Source organism: Pantherophis guttatus, chromosome 15, assembly GCF_059756535.1.
Source record: "Pantherophis guttatus breed Tessera chromosome 15, ASM5975653v1, whole genome shotgun sequence".
In the NCBI taxonomy this organism is placed as follows: domain Eukaryota; kingdom Metazoa; phylum Chordata; class Lepidosauria; order Squamata; family Colubridae; genus Pantherophis; species Pantherophis guttatus.
This window is the reverse complement of record NC_142077.1, coordinates 3,982,246-4,004,222: the sequence shown is the minus strand read 5'-3', so window position 1 is coordinate 4,004,222 and position 21,977 is coordinate 3,982,246. Positions and strand designations below refer to the sequence as shown.

The window sequence follows — 21,977 nt, the reverse complement described above, 5'->3', positions numbered from 1 at the left end:
GTTTTGTCTTGCTGTTTTCGGTGGGTACCACAATGGTTGGTAACTTAGCCTTTGTCGTTGAATGTGCGAGCTCAGCTAACTAGTCTATTTAATCAACCGTGCTTAGATAAATCATAGCTTGATGTCATGATGCAGACCTGCTCCTAATGTGAAAACTGGGTAAAATATATGGCTTGACACTTCGTATGTTCTCAGGCAGACCTTTGCTAATCATCTGCCATCTTGGAAATCCTTTGAGTTACAGCTTTTCCACTTTGGCCACCTACGGTCTATAGGCCAGAAGATGCCCTATTTTGCATCATAAATAATGTTTTTTTTTTTTTAAAGGACGCCCTTCATACATTCCATAGACTGGGTGTCAGCAACCCGCAACTCCGGAGCTGCGTGTGGCTCTTTGGGTACTCTGCTGCGGCTCCCTGTCCCATCACTGGCTGGCCTCGCCCCTCACCCTCCCCTCCCAGTCACTCCTCGCCTGGCCTTGGAAATCCAAGAGATACAGAGAGAGGGGGGGAAAGAGGGAGAGGGGGAGAGAGAGACATAGATACAGAGAGAGAGGGAGATAGAGAGGGAGAGGGAGAGGGGAGAGAGAGATACAGAGAGAGAGGGTGAGTGGTGAAGATAAGAGTTGGGGAGAGAGAGATACAGAGAGGGGGCGAGAGAGAGACATAGAGAGAGAGAAATGGAGATAGAGAGGGAGAGGGGGAGAGAGATAAGGAGAGAGCGGGTGAGCGGTGAAGATAGAGAGGGGGAGAGCGAGACAGAGGGGGGGGAAGAGAGAGAGAGAGAGAGAGAGAAAAGGATTTTGTGGTTCGCGGTGTTTTTTAACAACCGGTTCTCTCCCCTAATGATCGACTGGATAGGCGTGGCTGGGGTGTGTGTCATGTGACTGGGTTGGAGTGAGTGACGTGGAGTTGGCCACGCCCACCCAGATTTTGTGGCTCCCGGTGTTTTTTTTTTCTGTGGGAAAACAGGTTCTACTTTACCTTTACTACCGGTTCGCAACGGGATCGCACGCCATGCGCAGATCGCCGATGACGACATTCGGGGCAGAGGGCGGGGTTCTTGTGAACCTGTCCGAACTAGGGGCAACCCGCCACTGGTCCAAATGGCTCTTTGAGTGTTTAAGGTTGCCGACCCCTGGCTTAGACTGACAACAACTGGGCCTGCCTGCCTGCCTGCTTTCTTCTTTTTCTCAAGGATGCCTTTCCAGTGGCAACCGAAGCCCAAGTGACTAAGCTACCAAATAAATAAATAAATAAATCAATAAATCAAACCCCAGGCAGGCAGGCAGGCGAAGTCCGAGCCAGCTCCGGCTCGCACAGAGAGGATCGATATTTCAGAATGACAGCGAGATGGGTTTGCCTTGTCATATTTATAGCCGGTTGTTGGCAAGGACCATTGAGGCAAGCGGACGAAGGGCTCCTCCTCACCATGGTAATTCCAGCCAGGCTTGCTAAGGAGCCAAACGGCAATTCTGCTTAATGGCCGAGGAAAAGCAAGCTTGGCATTTCTGCCGATTCTAAGTATAGGGAAGGATCGGTCCACTCCATTTGCAACAAAAGCCCAAAGCATCTCCAAAAGCTCTCCAGGACAAAAGAGCTTTTTTCTTCTTCTTCTTCTTCTTCTTTTTTCTGTGGACTCTTTAGAAGCGCTGGAGGAAATAATTGCAAAAGCGACTCGCTCATTTGAGTCAAATCGCCTGAGCCATCGCGGGACAGCAACAACGAAGCTAAAGCTTGAATATTTTTTGACTCCAAACGCAGAGAAAACCCAATGCTTCAAAACAAGGGAAGGCGACTGAAAAAGAAGCCAAATTGTAATAACGGTTATGGAGCCACTGTAAAACCGCTTAGAGAGGGCTGTAAAAGCACTAGGAAGCGGTATATAAAGTCTAAGGGCTATTGCTAATTGCTAACTATTGCCGGAGGAGTGGCTGCAGCCATATTTATATTTCCCTGACATTGGTCCAACAGAATAGAATAGAGTAGAGTAGAGTAGAGTAGAGTAGAGTAGAGTAGAATAGAATAGAATAGAATAGAATAGAATAGAATAGAATAGAATAGAATAACAGAGTTAGATGGGACCTTGGAGGTCTTCTAGTCCAACCCCCTGCTTAAGCAGGAAACCCTCCACCACTTCAGACAAATGGTTATCCAACCTCTTCTTAAAAACTTCCCAGTATTGGAGCATTCACAACTTCTGGAGGCAAGTTGTTCCATGGATTAATTGTTCTCACTGTCAGGAAATTTCTCCTTAGTTCTACAAGTATCTTCTCTCCTTGATTAGTTTCCACCCATTGCTTCTTGTCCTGCCCTCAGATGCTTTGGAGAATAGCTTGACTCCCTCTTCTTTGGGGCAGCCCCTGAGATATCGGAACACTGCTATCGTGTCTCCCTTGGTCCTTCTTTTCATTAAACTAGACATACCCAGTTCCTGCAACCGTTCTTCCTATGTTTTAGCCTCCAGTCCCCTAATCGTCTTGGTTGCTCTTCTCTGCACTCTTTCTAGAGTCTCCACATCTTTTTCACATCGTGGCGACCAAAACTGAATGCCGGATTCCAAGCTTGGCCTTATTACCAAGGCCTTATAAAGTGGTCTCAACACTTCACGCGATCTTGATTCTATTCCCTCTGTTTACGCAGCCCAGAACTGAGTTGGTTTTTTTTTTTTTTAAAAAAAAATTGATTTACATGCCGCCCTTCTCCGGAGACTCAGGGCAGCTTACAATGTGTTAAGCAATAGCCTTCATCCTTTTTGTATATTTATACAAAGTCAGCTTCTCTTTCTTTCTTTCTTTCTTTCTTTCTTTCTTTCTTTCTTTCTTTCTGTCTGTCTTTCTTTCTTTCTTTCTTTCTTTCTTTCCTTTCTTCCTTCCTTCCTTCCTTCTTTCTCTTTCTTTTCTTTTTTTTTTAATTTTGATTTATATGCCGCCCTTCTCCGGAGACTCAGAGCAGCTTACAATGCGTTAAGCAATAGCCTTCATACTTTTGTATATTTATACAGAGTCAGCTTCTCTTTCTTTCTTTCTTTCCTTCTTTCTCTTTCTTTTCTTTTTTTTAAATTTGATTTATATGCCGCCCTTCTCCGGAGACTCAGGGCAGCTTACAATGCGTTAAGCAATAGCCTTCATCCTTTTGTATATTTATACAAAGTCAGCTTCTCTTTCTTTCTTTCTTTCCTTCTTTCTCTTTCTTTCTCTTTCTTTTCTTTTTTTTAAATTTGATTTATATGCCGCCCTTCTCCGGAGACTCAGGGCAGCTTACAATGCGTTAAGCAATAGCCTTCATCCTTTTGTATATTTATACAAAGTCAGCTTCTCTTTCTTTCTTTCTTTCCTTCTTTCTCTTTCTTTTCTTTTTTTTAAATTTGATTTATATGCCGCCCTTCTCCGGAGACTCAGGGCAGCTTACAATGCGTTAAGCAATAGCCTTCATCCTTTTGTATATTTATACAAAGTCAGCTTCTCTTTCTTTCTTTCTTTCCTTCTTTCTCTTTCTTTCTCTTTCTTTTCTTTTTTTTAAATTTGATTTATATGCCACCCTTCTCCAGAGACTCAGGGCAGCTTACAATGCGTTAAGCAATAGCCTTCATCCTTTTGTATATTTATACAAAGTCAGCTTATTGCCCCCCACAATCTGGGTCCTCAATTTACCTACCTTAGAAAGGATGGAAGGCTGAGTCAACCTTGAGCCTGGTAAGATTCGAACCTGCAGAAATTGCAGGCAGCTGTGTTAATTACAGGGTGCATTAAACCACTGTACTACTTTTGGGGTATTTAAATTTATTGGGGTTTTAAATTTGAGCCACTTATTTAATTATTTTAAATTTTGTATCATTGTTTTGTCTGTGTTTTTAAATAGGCTGTACACCGCCCTGAGTCCTTCGGGAGAAGGGCGGTATAGAAATAAAATTATTATTATTATTATTATTATTATTATTATTATTATTATTATTATTATTATTATTATTATTATTATTATTATTTTGAGTTTACTGAGTAAACTGAGTTTAGGGGAAGCCTCTGCAAACACGGATTTATTTAATAAACCACCTACTCGCCATTACTTTATAAAACATTGGAGATCGGTTTCACCGTTTGGGAAACCGTAGCTCTTAAAGATCTTCTGGCAGTTCAGAAGATCCCCATTCTTTTCTTCTTCTTCTTCTTTTTTCCTTCTCTCTTTTTTTTCCCCCCCTTCTATCCTGTCTCTGTCACTTTCCCTTTTTCCTTTCCCCCCCCTCCACCTTTCTCTCCTTTTAACCATTCAAAAACACTCCTGCTAAAACAAAGACCCCCGCCAGAGGGCGCCCTTGCTTTGACTCCTCCCCCCGCCCCCCCCCTCCCAAAATCTCCCATCATCGGAGACAAAAGCAGAGTCACTGGCGTGGGAAACCTCCCCGGGGTGGGGGGGGGGGGGAAGAAGAGGAAACCTAGCCGCGGAGCATGCTGGGAAATGGAGTCTTCGCTCTGGGCCTCTTGGAAGCTTGCCGTGGATGCAGCTGCTCGGAACTACCGTTCCCAGAAGGCGTCGCTTCTTCTTTTTTTTGCAAGGCTGGTAATTGGGAAAGAAAAAGGGGGCGAAGAAGCACGCACGCCATACACCGAAACGAGAGGCGGATTTGGGGGGCGGGGGGGGGGCTTGGGAGGAAAGCAGGAAGAGGAAGCCCGAAGGCCCGCCCGAGGGAAACCCCGCTGGACGAACAGAGCAAAGCGTTGAGCGCAAACCCAGGGCGTGGAGAGGACTAGAAGCTTGGCTTTTGGCCCCAAACTTTGCTGTAAGTTTCCCATCGCAGCGCAGATTTGGGGTGGGGGGGTGGGGGGGGGCTTGGAAGCAAAGGCGGTCAGCTGATTCCCCAGCGGGGTTTGCTCGGGGCATCCCTTCCCTCTCACCCCTTCCAAGGGTCTGCAGGGCCGGCTTAGGAAAGTTGGCAACCCCCTCCCTCCCGGGGTTGGGAGAAAGCCCCCTGCCCCCCACCCCCCAATTTGGGGAGGGTCCGCGTTCTCTTTTGCTTCTCGCTTTAGCGTGTTTGCTATGATGATGATGATGATGATAGGAGGAGGAGGAGGATGATTCCAATGCTGCTACCGCCGAGCTGCGGATTGGCATGCCTTGGAAGAGGGAAAAAAGGAGGGGGGGTCTATCTTGGATGGATAGATCGTCCCCCCCACCCACCCCCAGGTTCCCCCCCCAATTTGCTCAGGGTTGAATCTGCTTCCGAGCCCAACCGACCGTCCTTGCCTTGCCTTTTCCCCCTTCACCTGATCACCACCTGGCTGGCTGGTTCGGTCCAATGGAGAGAGAAAAGAGTGGGGGGTCAAGGTTGTTTCCCCCCCCTCTCTTTTTCCAAGGCCTCTTTGGGGTGGAAAGCTGCAGATCACACATACACATACACATACACATACACACGTGTCCCTTTCTCCCATCTGTTTTCCACAAAGTTTCAGGGTTTGAAAACTGGTCCCTCTCTGGGTCATTTGTCGAAGATGCTTTTGCTGAGATCCTGCTGGAATTTCCCTCCTCCCCTCTCTTGTCTTTGCAGATGGTATCAGAGATAGCGCTTGCTTTAAAAAAAAATAGCCTTGAAACCTGTTGATCCTGCACGAATCGTATTTGCGTTTTTTTTTTTTGGAGCCAATCTTTGTTTTTCCATCCTTTTTTCTATAGATGGGGGGGGGGTGATTACTGGAAAACCTTAGTGCCGAAACTCACATTTGAAGGGCTGAAGAATATATAGATTTCTGAAGAATGTTCAGAGTTTATCAGAGTCTTTATGGAAGACTTTGTCCATTCTCTTGCAAAATTCCTTGGCTTTGCTATCTTTTGTTGTTGTTTTGTTTTATAAACCCCATTAGTTGGAGAAGTGGAACCTTAAACCTGCCTGCCTCTCCTTTTTCCAGCTTTAACTTTTCAGTACTGTAATGTCTTACGATTCTGGTGTATAAAACCCAATACCAAGATCCTTGGTAGCACAGTGGTCTAAAGCACCCTGTTATTAACACAGCTGCCTGCAATTACTCCAGGTTCGAATCTCCCCAGGCTCAAGGTTGACTCAACCTTCCATCCTTTCTAAGGTAGGTTAAATGAGGACCCAGTTTGTGGGGGCAATAAGCTGACTTTGTATAAATATACAAAAGGATGAAGCCTATTGCTTAACACATTGTAAGCCGCCCTGAGTCTCCGGAGAAGGGCGGCATATAAATCAAATTAAAAAACAATAATACATACATATCAACGATAAGGGTAAGGTCGCCGAGTACAGCTCAACTTCTTGTGAGGAAATGAACACACCGATGCGGTTTTGGTGGCAACCCGAAAAGTCTTGCAAAGGGGCAGTTCTGCTTCATCGCTTCAGGGAACGTTGTGTCAATCTGGTGGCAGGGAGTTCCGCCTGCCAAATTTATTTCAGGATTACAGGCTGTCTAACACAGTCAGGGCGGAATCTGAGCTGCCACCGTGCTGATTAAAACAACACAGCAAGTTCAATTAATTAAAACTAAATTCAGTAATGTTAAAACCAAATTCAGTCCATCGCATCTCCTGTCCTTTTTATTGTCATTTTTTTTTCTCCCCCTCCAACTTTGGTTCGGTCTGCAATTTGGGTCGTACGTTGTCTTAATTCTGTGGAGGTTTTTAACCGTGATGTAACTCGCCGAAATTGAGGCAGGATAAAAATCAAATCAATAATTAATGCCATATACAAGATCTGGATAATTCCCTCGTGGCGTATCGACGGGGTTGTGTTAGCCTATCGCAGATGGCAGCACAAAATTTGACCTCAGCCAACCTCAGGAAAGTAAATGGGGGTCACACCAGAGAATCCCACAAGGCTGTAAAAGCAAAACTATTTGGGAAAAACCGGCCAACCACATCTGGAGACAAGGATGACACCTCACAATCCCCCCCTCCCTCTTGATATATACAGGATGAAGGACAATGTTGTGTTTTGTTTTTTTGCAACTAATGGTGAATTTTTCCTGCTTCTTTGTGCTCCTTAATGCCTTTTACCTGCTTCCAACTCCCAAGACTTTTTCTGAATATAGGATATGAGAGCAATGTTCCAATATTTGAGGGGCTGCCCCAAAGAAGAGGGGGCTCAACCTGATCGATTCCAAAGCACCAGAAGGCAGGACAAGAAGCAACGGATGGAAGCTAACCAAGGAGAGAAGCATCCCAGAACTACGGAGAAATTTCTGACAGAGAGAAAACAATTAGCCAGCGGAACTGCTTGCCTCCAGAAGTTGCGAGTACTCCATCACTGGACGCTTTTAAGAAGAGACCGGATAACCATTTGCCTGAAATGGTATAGATTCTCCTGATTGAGTGGACTAGAAGACCTCCAAGATCCCTTCCAACTCTTGCCTAAGATCTGTAGTAGGCCCAAACTTACGGAGGCTTCTGCGATCTGTTGTCCGGAACCAAAACCCAAAAGAATTTGCTTCTTGTGATACTCAGCGGAAAAATGGATCATAAACTCTACGCAGTTTTCTCCCAGTTAACCTCTCCCCAACCCCAGAAGGGCTTGGGAAGAAAAAAAATCTCAGTGGGTATGCCCCATGACTGAGATATCACTTTATCAGCCCCACATGTTTGGTCATTTCTAATATCATTATTATCATCTTTATTGCCACTCTTTACAGTCGCATAAATACACTGAATTAATAATTGTTATTGCTGGTAATTGTAGATTCTCTGTTGATTGTGTGTGTGTGTATGTATGTATACCAAATTTATATTTCGCTGATAAATAAAGGGAGACTAGTATAGATCTATTTCAAGCTATTTAGCTCTCATCAGCTAGACATACCTTACTCGGATTCGAACTATCTATCTATCTATCTATCTATCTATCTATCTATCTATCTATCTCCATTCATATCTATCTATATCTATCTCCATCCATCCATATCTATCTATCTCTATCCATCCATCCATATCTATCTATCTCTATCCATCCATCCATATCTATCTATTTATCTATCCATCCATATCTATCTATCTCCATCCATCCATATCTATCTATCTCTATCCATCCATCCATACCTATCTATTTATCTATCCATCCATATCTATATCTATCTATTTATCTCTATCCATCCATCTATCTATATTCATCCATCCATCATCTATCTATCTATCTCTATCTATCTATCTATCTATCTATCTATCTATCTACCTATCTATCTATATCTATCTCCATCCATCCATATCTATCTATCTCTATCCATCCAACCAACCATATCTATCTATCTATCCATCCATCCATATCTATATATATCTATCTATCTCTATCCATCCATCATCTATCTATTTATATTCATCCATCCATCATCTATCTATCTATATTTATCCATCCATCATCTATCGATCTATATTCATCCATCCATCATCTATCTATCTATCTATCTTTCCTTGTTTTTAGGCTGCAAGAAACAGATTTTGGATCAAAACGCTTGTTCTTTTTTTCTGGCGTAAAAGCTCATTTGCTCTCCAGTAGTTTATCATTGTATCAATGGCCTTGACGTCTTATCGATATTAGGGAAAAGTTACAGACATTGTCATATCTTCAAGGGCTCGGCCTCAACACTTGAGCAGGATAAAGCTGGTGCTTTCCAGGTTTCTTCCTAAATGTTGACGAGCTTTCTAAATTGCCTCTTGTGAACTCCACTGGTGTAGAGAGAGAGAGAGAGAGAGAGATTAAAAATATATGACAGAGCCGAGCCGAGTTGTTGTTGTTATTCCACCTAAAAGTAAAAACCACAAGAGGTTTGATTTGATTGCTTGCAACGTTGTCAGCTTAAATTGCAGCCTCGGTAGCTGATGTGTGAGCTAGTTTTTGTTTTTTTTCTCGGCAATCTCTTTTGCTCAAAAAAAATTGTTGGAGCTAAAGATGACTTATCTACCCGAAGGAATGCTTCGTCCTCTGATAGGGGACAGCAAAAGTTTTTTTTAAAAAAAATAAATCCTTGGGCTTTTAACGCCATAGCCTAGCCTCTAAATCTCAGGATTTCCTTGTGGTCTCCTGTCCAAAAACTAGTCACCCTACTCCTGACACAGTTGGAAGCACGAAAACATGCAGGAAAATGCCTTATATCAGGCTTATGTTATCAGTGTTATATCAAATCCACGGGTCAGTTTTTCCAATCCAAAAGGGAAAAAAAAAAAGCCAGAATTGCTAAATGGTGCAGAAAATGCTTATTTTGAAGGAATGGCCATAGCTTGGGTGATGTAGGTGGGGTTGAGGGGGTGGGCTGGATGAAGAGGGGGCGGGGACAAGGGGAAAAGGGCGGAGCTAAAGGAGGAGGGGTAGAGTTCCCTGCTTGATTGACAGATTGGTTTTTTTAAAAAAAGAAGCAGGTTGGTTCGAAAGAATAGAGGTGGTCTTTGACTTAACAACGATTCGTTTAGTGACCATAAGTTACAATGGCACTAAAAAAATTTTTTTGAATGCTCGGCAACTGACTCGTATTTACGACAGTCGCAGTGTCCCCGGGGGGTCACGCAATCCCCTTTTGCGACCTTCCAACAAGCATAGCCGATGGGGGGGGGGCAAACCAGATTCACCTTAACGACGACCGTGGTCAGTGACTCAATTAACCGCCGTAGCGAGGAAGATGATAAAAATAGGTCGAAACTCACTTAACTTCTCGCTTAGCCTAAAGAAAATTTGGGCTCCGTTCTGGTCGTAAGTTGAGGGCTATCCGTTATCTCTTCGGAGGGCGCGTCTCTGGATGAGTCCATGGAGCTGAAAATCTGGTTTTGAAATGCTGAGTTCCCTGCTGCTGTTTCGATTCTGGCTCTTTCGAGGGGAAGCATCTCCCCCCACCATGATCTGCAGCTGGTCATTTGAGGGGGGGGAAAGGACCGACACCCCCATTGCTGTCTGACCTTGATATACACCCCACCCTTCCCCATGTTAACCTTCCCCTTCTGGCATAATTGCTCCACCCAAACAGGCCTGTTTGACAAGTGTGGGAGTTTCCTACCTGCTTTGGGAGCAAAGTGGGTGAAAGAGAAGGGAAGGCCTCATAATCTTGAACTGCATTTGTTCCCCGGAAGGAATAATAATAATAATAATAATAATAATAATAATAATAATAATAATGGGATTCTCTCTGCCTTAGAAAATTCATTGGAGGGCCATCAAATCCTCCTTTATCCCACAATTCTGCAGGGGTTGAAAAAAAAAGGAATGCCCCAGAGACTTTGGCACCTCTGGATTTTTATTCCCCCTCACCTCATTCCCCCTTCCCCTTTACTGGGTATCAGCCCAGTAAATTTCCAAACGGCATCGGGTTTTGATTAGATTTTATAATTTCCGACTTTGAAACTGCAAAACTGAAAAAAACAAACCGTGTTTTCCCGAAAATAAGACCCTGTCTTATTATTTTTTGAACTCTGAAAGAAGCGCGTGGTCTTATTACCATGCGCTCAAAAGCCCGATTGGGTTTATTATCAGGGGATGTCTTATTTTGGAGAAAACAGGATAGATAGATAGATAGATAGATAGATAGATAGATAGATAGATAGATACAGTGTTCCCTGAAAATAAGACCCTGTTTTATATTTTTTTGAACCCTGAAATAAGTGCTTGGCCTTATTACCATGCTCTCAAAAACCCCTTGTTTTGGAATGCAGGCCCTTTCCAAAATATTGCTTCTTTTCTAAGCCCAAGAGTGTCTCTTTGTTGAATCTCTCTTTTCCCATCTTTTAGGGGGATGTAAACTGAAGGTTTAACCGAAATCTGCAACAGGCTGTCATCTGTGGAAGCCTTAAAACAGCAAAAGATTGCAAGCTCTGTCCTAAGAGGTAAGTTCTGATAAGTTTGTTTCTGGGTAATGATATCTTAATTGTGTTAAAACCTATGGGTTGCTGGAAGAAAACAACATGGGTTTCCCCCCCCCTCCCTTGAGGATCATGTTTCTAGTCCTTATTGTTGTGAGGATATGCTTAGAAGCCTCTGGGTAATGTTTAGCATGTTGAAAATGTAAAGAACGACTGAAGACATTTCCCAGTATTTATGGAAAACGGTATGTTATCCATGTTCATGATGCTGTGTACAGTACAGGTAGTCCTCGTCTTACGACCACAGTTGAGCCCAGCATTTCTGTTGCTAAGCGAGACATTTGTTAAGTGAGCCTTGCCCCATTTTATGACCTTTATTGCCACTGCGGCGGTTAAGTGAACCAGGGCACTTATTAAACGAGTAACACGGTTACGGTTAAGTGAATCTGCCTTCTCCCTTGACTTTGTTCGTCGCAAAAGGGGATCACGCGACCCCAGGGACATTGCAACCGTCATAAGTATGAGTCACTCGACAAACATCTGAATTTTGATCGCATGACCATAGGGATGTCTGCAATGGTCATAAGTGTGAAAAACGGTTGCAAGTCATTTTTTTTTCCAGTGTAACGTCGTAACTTCTAAGGGTCCCTAAACGAACTGTTGTAAATGGAGGACTACCTGTAATGCTTTTAATAATTAATGTAATAATTCTTTTATTTATTCATTTTACATTATATATCTGAATTGGGCTTGATTTGAGTAGGCCTTGCTTAGAATACTTTTGGAGAATATTCGGTAGTTTGCAGAAAATGCTTCCTAGTTAAAATGCTAAGATAGAGATCCTGCGATAGATCCCGAAGAGTTTTTACAAAACCAGGTGAGAGAAAAATGAATTATTCCTGTAAAAAGCATAACCAAAGTAACGCCATATTTAACCTTCATATAATCTGATTTACGTAATCTGGTAATTAGGACATGAGTAAGCATTAGATTCTGGAAAGGAAAAGGGAACTGTGATGTTTCAGTGATGCTTATTTTGAAGGACTGTGATGCTTGTTTTGGGGAAATAAATGTTTTGGTATATTCTAAATTGAGTCTGGCTGACCTAAACTCTATGGAAGAAGAGGAAGAGCCTAATGATCCAGGAAAGGTAAAAAAAAGAAAAGAAAAAAGAAAGCAAGTTTCTAGTCCTTAAGGTCTGGAACCACCCTCCTCTCTCCCATCCTCCCTTAAAGGTTCTCCAATCCTTAAAAGCTTCAGCTGCTATTTCTTCTATCCCCTATATAGAATCTGGGGAATGATATTCTCAAATGAAATATCGTTTGCTGGATCAGCTGCTTGAAATAGAACGGTGCGATCATGGGCTAGCAGGAAGTCACACACACACACACACACACACACACACACACACACACACACAAATGGGCACTTTGCGTTTTTGACAAAACGTACTTTACCCTGAAGCTATGCAGAATAGTAAAAGGGGGAAAACCCCATGGATTTTCTTCCTGGAAATACCGACCAATTTGTAATGCAGCGGTTTGCCGAATTGGTTCTCTCTTTCTCTCTCTCTCTCTTTTTTTTTTTTTGTCCTCTTCTTCTTTCACCTACATTTCACTTCCGGAACAGATAAACAATGCGTGGGAACCTTCAGCAGCAGCTTGTTTTATTTCGGTTCTGGGCTATTTTTTTAATTACACATCTGAAAATTGGGAGGTTTGGGGTTTCTTTCCTGCACCGCAAACCAGTCATTATATTTCCATAACTTTCTGCCTCTCCCTCTTCAAAAATGTCTCCCATCCCAGCGGTTTTCTTGCTTGCTTTCGTACGATAAGGGAGAACTAGATTAAGCTCTTGCGGGTTTGAAATGTTTAACTCCTACCAGTTTTAATCCCTCTTTAAAGGGTTGGGGTTTTTTTAATGGTTTTTTTCGGTTTAAAAAGCTTCCTCTTGATATTTTGAAGCGAACGGTAATCTGGGAAGCAGATCTGCACACTTAACGTTTTTTATCGCCAGTATATGAATATAGCAGTATGAATATGATACACAGAGGGCGACTTTTCCTGTTTAAAATGTGGCTTTCTAAGAATTAATTTTCCATTTCCTCCTCCTTCCGTTTCTGGGAAGAAAGGAAGTTTATGTTTCTCACAGTTTGCCTGAAACCCTCCCGGGAGGCTTTCTCAGTTTGTCTCAAACTTTGATTAAAGCCAGTTGGAGATCATCATGTGTAATTGCAATTGCAAGCACAGGCAAGGAACAAGTGTGAAAAGGAAGGGCCAGCCTGAGAAGTGGCTGAGCTGCAATTTCTTTTTCCTCTCTAGAAATCCTAACATGCCCGAACTGGAATCCCAGAATTGGAAAAGATCTTAGAGGTCATCCAGTCCAACCCCCTTGCTGAGCGTAGAATCCACTGTGGTGTGAGTTATTTAAAATGGGTGACCGTACCAATCCCTTAAATAAAGAAAAAAAAATAAATAAAATTGCGGAAGCATGATAGCCAGTCTTGATTTGAAAAGCGCTAGTGGACTTGACCAAAATTCCTTTCTTTTCTTCTTTTGTATAACTTTTTATCTAAATGAGGAGGAGGAGGAGTTTGATGTTCTAATATTTATGTCTACATGGTTCAGGTAGTCCTCAATTTACAACTGTTCATTTAGTTCGAAGTTGCAATGGTAACGAAAAAAAAGTGACTTATGTCTGTTTTTCACATTTATGACCATTGCAGCATCCCTATAGTCACACCATCAAAATCCAGAGGCTTGGCAACTGGCATGTACTTACGAAGGTTGCAGGGTCCCAGGGTCACATGACACCCCCCCCCTTTTTGTGACTTTCTGACAAGCAAAGTCTGCGGAGGGAGCCCTATTCTCTTAACAACCGTGTGACTAACTTAACAACTGCAGCGATTCACTGTGGCGGGAAAATGGGACAAAACTCCCTTAGCAAACGTCTCGCTCAACAACAGAAATGTTGGGCTCAATTGCGGTCGTAAAGGACTGCCTGCAGTCTGAAACATTCACTCCAGTGGTGGGTTGCTACCAGTTCGCCCTGGTTCGGGCGAACTGGTAGCGACGGGAGGCTGTGCCCACCTGCCCGGATGTCTCTGCCCATATGAAAAAACTTCTGTGCATGCACAGAAGCATTGCACCCACACGCCCAGAAGCAAACCAGTAGCGACTGAAATTGAAACACACTACTGGTTCACTCCTTCCCTTTTTTTTTTTGACATCTCATTCGGTATCTTCTCGCTGCTCCTCTCCGCAGTTTTACTTCTATGTCGGGATATTGTTAACATACAGCGGCAACAACATATAACCGACATGGCAGATAGTGTATCCCATAACTGCTTCTGATTGGGGGTTCACCTTAACGCACCGGGCAGAGAAGCCCGACGACCTGCAGAAAATCAATTCCGCTTGGCTAAACGGGTCTTATTTCACCTAATAAATCCCAGGATATTTTGTTTTCCAAATACTCTTTTTTTTTTTTTTTAGCGCGCCCCCGTTACATGCTACGGTAGAAAAACATCTTCGCCTCTCGATTTCAGACCGAGCGCCAAAGCCAGAAGGTTGGATCCTGCTTTAAGGAAAATTGTAAGACATTCTTGGAGTTGGTTGTTGTTTTTTTTGTTTTTGTTTTGTTTTGTTTCCTTTTGAAATCAAACTGTGTGTGACCTTCTCTCGTCTATTTTTATCAGAAGCAGGTCCTTGAAGCGAAGGAGTTATAAGGCAGCCACCCGTTGTTTTTAATTTATGACTCCGGCTCTTGCATTTCAGAAGAAAAAAACCTGCTGAAGGCATTCTGCCTACCTCTGACTTCTGAAATGTGACGGAGCGGGTGTGTGAAGCCGCTACTTATGCCGAGTTATTTTTACACTTGGTGTAATGCGGAAGAGGCAAGGTGCCCTCCGGGTTGAGATAATTTTAGGAGCCAGTCTAATTTTAGGCAAGATTTAAAAAAAAAAGGGGGGGGAAATTAGGGAAGATCACACTAAAATAATTTCCGTGTAACTTTTTAAACCCCCCCCCCTTTTTTTTTTTTTTAAAAAAAATTAGATTTATATGCCGCCCTTCTCCGGAGACTCAGGGCGGCTTACAATGCGTTAAGCAATAGCCTTCATACTTTTGTATATTTTATACAAAGTCAGCTTATTGCCCCCACAAACTGGGTCCTCAGTTTACCTACCTTAGAAAGGATGGAAGGCTGAGTCAACCTTGAGCCTGGTGAGATTCGAACTTACAGTAATTGCAGACAGCTGAATGTTAATAACAGGCTTTTAGTCTGTTGAGCTATCCAGGCTCCTTTTGAAGCATCACAGTGGACATGCACAGCTGTGAGACTTCATGTTAGGATGGGAATCTTTTTCTGGCAAAGCCCAAGGGTTATATAGGTTGTGTGAAACTAGAATTCATTCTTGGTTTGCAAATGTTCTACCCAAATCGGAATATAAGCCACCATCAAGCCAGACCTTGATGCTTGATGAGTTGGAATAGAGTAGAGTTGGCCCATATGTTCATTGGGGACGCCTTGATTTAGCTCATTGCTCTGAGCAGAGTGGGGTAGGACTAGATGATCTTAGTAGCCCCTTCCAGTTTTATTTATTGCCAATCTTTACTTTTAATCTTATTGAACACTGCTTGATTTTAATGTCATTCTGAGAACCAGAATGAGCCACGGTGGCGCAGTGGTTAGAGTGCAGTACTGCAGGCTACGTCTGCTGCCTGCCGACTGCCTGCAATTTGGCAGTTCAAATCTCACCAGGATCCAGGTTGACTCAGCCTCCCATCCTTCCGAGGTGGGTAAAATAAGGACTCAGATTGTTGGGGGCAATAGGTTGACTCCGTAAACGGCTTAGAGGGGCTAGAAAGCACTGTGACTTAAGTGCGATCGCTATTGCGGTTATAATTGGGCTGGCAAGATCTGGATTCAACTTCAGGTGAGGCTTAATCCCTCTCTCAGGGTTGACGTGAGGCTAAAATAAAGGCTGCTTTGCATCTCTGCAAGAAAAGAAGAGACAATAACAAATTTTTTCCCACCCCCCAACTTCTCTAGGTATCGTCCATGTTTTCTTCTCTACAGAGTGCATCCGCCCGCCAGTGGCCAAGCTGAGGCTCCTCGGCCCAGCGATGGACTTGGACCCCTACGCGAGCATGCAGATTGGCATGCGGGTGGTCCGCGGGGCTGACTGGAGGTGGGCAAACCAGGACGGCGGCGAGGGCAACGTGGGGACGGTGGTGGAGATCGGTCGGCAGGGCAGCCCGGCGACCCCCGATAAAACTGTGGTGGTCCAGTGGGATCACGGGACTCGCACCAATTACCGGACCGGCTTCCAGGGAGCGTACGATCTTCTGCTCTATGATAATGCACAAATAGGTACTTTTCCCCCCTGTGCCTTCCTTCTTCAAGCCTGAATTATGAGTTACCGTATTTTTGGGACTATAAGACCCACTTTTTTGTCTCCCAAAAGGGGGCGAAAATGTCTGTGTGTCTTATAGACCGAATCTTGCTGAAACCTCGCCCACCTGCCAGCCATTTTTTGGCCTCCGCACTCCCTGTTTTTGGGCCTTTTTTCAGCCTTTTTTTTGGCACATTTTCAAGGCTTTTTTCAGCCTGTTTTTGAGGCTTTTTTCGGCCCATTTTGGGGGCTTTTTCAGCCCATTTTCGGGGCTTTTTTCGGCCCATTTTTGAGGCTTTTTCTGGGCCCTTTTTTCAGAAATAAAGGCCCTTGAAAACGGGCCGCAAAAAGCCCCCAAAAATGGGCCAAAAAAAGCCTTGAAAACGGGCCGAAAAAAGACTGGAAAATGGGCCGAAAAGAGCCCCAGAAACAGGCCGAAAAAAGACTGGAAAAGGGCCAAAAAAAGACCCCAAAAAAGGGAGGCCAAAAACTTTTTTTGTTGTTTTCCTCTCATATGGTTTGGTCTTTTCCTATCATTCACATGGTTTGGTCTTGTCCTATGATTGGTGTGAACGATTGCCAATATCCCCCCTTTTTTTCACCTTTCCCACTTAAGCATCTTTCTGCCTTTGACTTCGTTATGACCCAAAGTATGTTCTTACTCTTCCCATAGGGGTCCGTCACCCTAACATCATCTGCGATTGTTGCAAGAAACACGGCATTCGTGGAATGCGATGGAAGTGCAAAGTCTGCTTTGATTACGACCTGTGCCTGCATTGCTACATGAGCAACAAGCATGACCTATCCCATGCCTTTGAGCGCTACGAAACCGCCCACTCGCAACCGTAAGTCCGCTCGATCGCCCACCCTCTCCCAGACTGGCTTCTGTGGAGAGACAGGCCTTCCTCCCCTCTCCGCTTTTTAAGAGCGTTGGTGATAAATGTAGGCGTTAATGTCCCGACTGACGAACCCAACTAAAGCAAGCACAATGTCAATGTCTCAATGCAACACTTTATTGAGTACATCATTTCGGTACTGTTGAGGTCAAAACCAGCTCTACCTAATTCCCGCACAAACCCACATAGTTACAATATAGAATTCTCCCTCCCCCCCCATTAGTGTAGGTCACATTATCCAATTGAATTTCATTGTATTGTTATGAGAAAGAGTCTTTGGTCTTGGCCAACACCTGCAGATATGTCCTTGGTTCTCACAGCTCTCTTCCTTGAAGTCTGAAGCCTGCACTCCATCTCACCCTTCCCTCCCCCACCCCCAGTCCTTTGGCAAGTTTAGAAGCGATAATGGTTGCAACAGCATAACCGCGCTTTGAGCTTGACATGTAGCATGTGAGCAGTAATTTCTTTGGGAGGAACCTGTATTGACTTGGAATTCCTTAGCATTTCAAACTTTTCATGGGCAAGTTGCTAGTCCTCATGACGGCCCCAGTTACAAGAGGTCTCAATGGCTCCATCGGAGATTAGATTTCTTCCCGGTGGTTAGAGCCGGATATGCCTCAAGGTTTTTCCCTTCGAAATCTCTTTTTTCCCCTTCTCCTGAAGAGAAAATCTGAATTTACAGCCCTGACTTCCCCATCTTAAGAGTAGCCTCCATAACCCTCCAAAAGGACTAGCAAATTATGAAGTGGCAGAAAGGAGAAAAACCATTAAATAACAAACGAAGAGAGGGCCATTGTGTTAACTGTCTTTAGTTTGCAATGAATGGTTTTCGTCCACAAAACCAGGTATACATAACAGCCTTCAGATAACGTTGCAGTCCCGATTAGCACTCAAACGATGTTTTTCAATCTTGGCAACTTTTAAGGCATGTGGACTTCAACTCCCAGAATTCCCCAGCCGGTCATGCTTCTAAGAGTCCACACGTCTTAAAGTCGCCGAGGTGGAGAAACACGGAACTAGAAGCAAACATTGTTATTTTTTCCACCTGGAATCCGATCACTTCTCCCCTTCAATCCTCAAAGACCCAGAGCAAGTTACTCAAACGCCTGTCAGTTTTGTAATCTGATTCCAGATCCTTCCCTTTCCAAGCCCAGCACGGCCACAAAATCCATCAAGGCTGCTGATGATGATTAAAAGAGGCTTTTTAATCACCCTTTTTTCATTAAAGGAGCTTTGGGGTTTTTTGGATTGAGGCTGACCCAGAAATCGCTGCGCTAGGATGCTGGGATACGGAAGGAAAATAGAGAGGGAGAGGAAAAGCGAATTTTAAAGCTTTTAGTTTTCATGCAGAATTGGGCCAAAAGTTGACCGACCTGGTTTGGTCTCCCTAAATTCGTATGCCCATAAATATTTGGGTTTTGTGTATTCCCTCCCTTCCCTTTCTTTCTTTAGTAAATTAATGTATCAAGGAACAAAGTTTGTTACTCAGTTTCAACTCTTGATTTGCTCAGGGAGTTACATAGTTTATTTTTCAACAGGCTTTAACAGCCCTCCCTCCCCTCACCAGGTTTTTCTCAAACTTGGAAAGATTGAAGTAAACTTGTTTCTTTTTAATTTTCCAGCCTTTTTTTTGCTTTTAAGGGTTCATTTTTCATTAAATACCACAGGAAAAAGACAAAAAGCAACCGAGTAACATTTTACCATACAATTATCCACACGTATATTTGTGAGTGTGTATAATATACTATTTTGATTATATTTATTAAAATTGTGCGTGTCTTGCTTTGTCTTTAAATTCTGGTGCTCATTTTTTTCCACCAAATTTGCGTTGATGTCTGTATATTAGTAGGTAGGTAAAAACTGTATACAAATCCTTCCTTCCTTCCTTCCTTCCTTCCTTCCTTCCTTCCTTCCTTCCTTCCTTCCTTCCTTCCTTCCTCATCTTTCTCTCTCTCCTCCCTCTCCTAATTTTTCAGGTGATATATAAACTTTCCCCCAAATGAATTATTGCAATAAGAAAGTAACTCTATTAGCACTCATTTTGTCTTTGGCTTTGACCACACTATTTTTACACGGTTACATTACATTTTATGCTTCCAATCTCACTTTTAAAAGCCTCCAGCAAGAGGGAAAAGCCTGTTTCCCACAATTCTAGTCTTGATTGAGGTTGCTAGAGGTGGAATGAGTAGCCTTATTAAAGGACCCAGAATCATTTTAGCTTCAGTGGTACGTTTCTCCCTATCCATGCAACAGATGATTTAAAAAAATGAGGTTTATGTTTTTCCTTCCAGCGTCTCCGTAAGCCCACGACAGAGTTTGCCTCGCATTACTTTAAAGGGGATATTTCAAGATGCAAAAGTCGCCCGGGGCCCTGACTGGGAATGGGGAAATCAGGATGGTAAGGATCTTTCAGCTGAATTTCTTCGGGGGGAATAGATCAACTTTAGGGATGCGTTGAGAAAAATTGCTGACTTCCTCGACAAACCTTCCTCGAGGACTTTTAACCGTCCTCGACAAACATTTATAAATCTGAGAATGAATTTTCTTACTTTGTTTTTTAACATCTCTGCTTGAGGAAAAATAGCATGTCCCGCACGAATCCCTTGAAGGCTTTGTTTCTGCATGCAGGAAGCAATGGGACCTTTATTTGTCCCCTAAAAAGGCAATTTTGCTGACTGGGTAACCCAGACCAGCAACTCGATTTGACTGCCCTTCTGACCTGGTTCAGGTTAAGCTGGCAGATATACATCAGACTTTACAGTACGTGTTTGATATGAGTAAATCTGGAAAAAAAAATGGTATCAAATTGTCTGGTAGCCTGTACAGCAAGTAACAGAAGAGCTAGGGAAACTGGGAAGAAGCTAACAGTGATGGGTGGATACAATTCTATTGTGTCTTTTTAAATGAAGCAGGATAAATGTGGAAGTAAGATTCTGAAGTAACTTTTTCTCTTGCAAAACTCAGTCTGTCTGACCCAGATATGTACCTTTCTGGGCATGTCTGTGTGATTTTTTTTTCCAATAAAGCTCTAAAGGAAAAAGTTTGGCAGATGACATTTGCATAATGACATCATAAATTCCAGCAGAGCTCTTGAGGTGTGAAACCAAAGATGCTTTGTATATTTTTGTGGGTTTTCCCTTCCTTGCTGCTTATCTGCTAAGCCTTTTTAAAAAGCTTTTAGATTTCTTATCCCTGTTCAAGGCTACTTAATAACCTTTGCTCTTATCCCATAGCTGTATTTATTAAATTAAATAGATTAAATAGATGCTAAATTTATCTCTTTTTTTCATTCAGAGCAAAAATTAAAAGTCTTAACTAAACTCAGAGTATTTCGAAAGCATCACAACCTGAACTTAATATTCTGACTTTGGATTCACTTTCTACTTTGGGGTCAAAACTTGCCAAAACCCCGCTTAACATATGGGCAGCATGAATATTGATGAGGAGTTACGCATATCATCCTGGAAAGGATTTCCAAAAGCCAGAAGAACAGGGGCTGGAAAATATGGTCCTTTCCAGAATTTCATGCTGAAATATAAAACTCCTGCGCTAAAATGTCGGTTCCTTAAATGAAGATAAAATAATGTTTCTGTATTTTAGAATACTGAGCAATTCTCTTGTCTACAGGTGGCGATGGCAAAATTGGGCGCGTGGTTGACATCCGTGGCTGGGATGTGGAGACGGGGCGGAGCGTGGCCAGTGTCACCTGGGCTGATGGTACCACAAACGTCTACCGAGTCGGCCACAAAGGGAAAGTCGACCTAAAATGTATCACGGAAGCATCTGGAGGGTTTTATTACAAGGAGCATCTTCCTAAATTGGGTATGTGTAAACCTTTAAAAAAAAATTAAAGGATTCATCAGCTGTCCTTAACCTCATAAACAGTGGACTGCACCTTCCATAATCACCAACTGGGCTTTGCTGGGAATCCTGGGGGTTGTTATCCAGTCCCTTCCCAAGTGAAGAGGTGGCTGTCACTTGTAGACCGTAATTTACACCTAACTGAGTTTGATATGAGTGTTACAGTAGTTTTACTTGTAGCAATATATTTATATAATTGCAGGTAAAGGGTTGGACATCTCTGCCTTAAAACCAGTTAGATCTGATATTTTTGTCTTTTTTTTAAATCTTCCCCTTCCCTGCCTGACTCTGGTCCTTCTCCAGGCAAGCCGGCCGAGTTGCAGAAAAAGGAGAGCACGGAAGGGCACCCGTTCCAACATGGAGACAAGGTGAAATGCCTCCTAGACATCGACATCTTGCGGGAGATGCAGGAGGGCCATGGAGGCTGGAATCCCAAGATGGCCGAGGTAGGGTTGTGCAAATGTCCATGTTCTCTACCTAGGCTCCCTTAAAAAGCAGGAAGCAGAGTCTTGGTCCTGGCAAAACCTCTTTTATTTACACAACTGTAAATCCCTTTCATTCACAGTCAGCAAGGCCTGTCCAAACAGTTTTTTGAAGGAATATTTATCAACACAAACCTTATCTCGTTTGGCAAGCTGCCATGTAACTTGTTTCCAAACGCAGTACAAGGCAAAACTTGGCACAGAGTCTCTCAGAGTTAAGGAACGAATGAATTGTTTCCTGCAAAAGCCCCCTCCCCGTTCGCTCCTCTTTTGTTTCCTATGGGAAGGGCCAATCACCTCCAAGGTGTGGCTTTACTCCTGAGTCGACCCTGCTTTCTGAGTTGTTCTTGTCTTCTGGCAGCTCTGCACATGCACACACTGGGAACCAGCTCCAGCTGTTCCTCTGCCTAATTGCTGTCTAGCTCCCTCTCTGCCTCCGATGCAGAGCCCTTGTCTGAGCTTTCCCCAGCCCCCAGGACTGGCCCATGTTCCTCCCCAACCTCCTCACTGTCCGACTCTGCTGCCAGCGAGCCACAATAGTCAACCCTTTTGTTGGAAG

General features: G+C 43.4%; 1 protein-coding gene across 2 annotated transcripts in view; it reads left to right on the top strand.

Moving 5' to 3' along the window:
• MIB2 (MIB E3 ubiquitin protein ligase 2) overlaps window positions 1-21,977 on the top strand; it is an 80,901-nt gene that overhangs the window by 45,748 nt on the left and 13,176 nt on the right. The window contains exons 1-8 of one of the 2 annotated variants that reach the window (XM_034434869.3): window positions 4,445-4,776; window positions 10,714-10,808; window positions 14,279-14,377; window positions 15,837-16,157; window positions 16,853-17,024; window positions 19,367-19,473; window positions 20,703-20,897; window positions 21,240-21,382. In XM_034434869.3, coding sequence (XP_034290760.2) covers window positions 15,911-16,157; window positions 16,853-17,024; window positions 19,367-19,473; window positions 20,703-20,897; window positions 21,240-21,382 — 864 coding nt within the window. In that variant the 5' untranslated portion in view covers window positions 4,445-4,776; window positions 10,714-10,808; window positions 14,279-14,377; window positions 15,837-15,910. Of the gene's footprint in view, window positions 1-4,444; window positions 4,777-10,713; window positions 10,809-14,278; window positions 14,378-15,836; window positions 16,158-16,852; window positions 17,025-19,366; window positions 19,474-20,702; window positions 20,898-21,239; window positions 21,383-21,977 lie in introns of those variants that run through there. The other variant, XM_034434870.3, reaches the window with a different exon arrangement.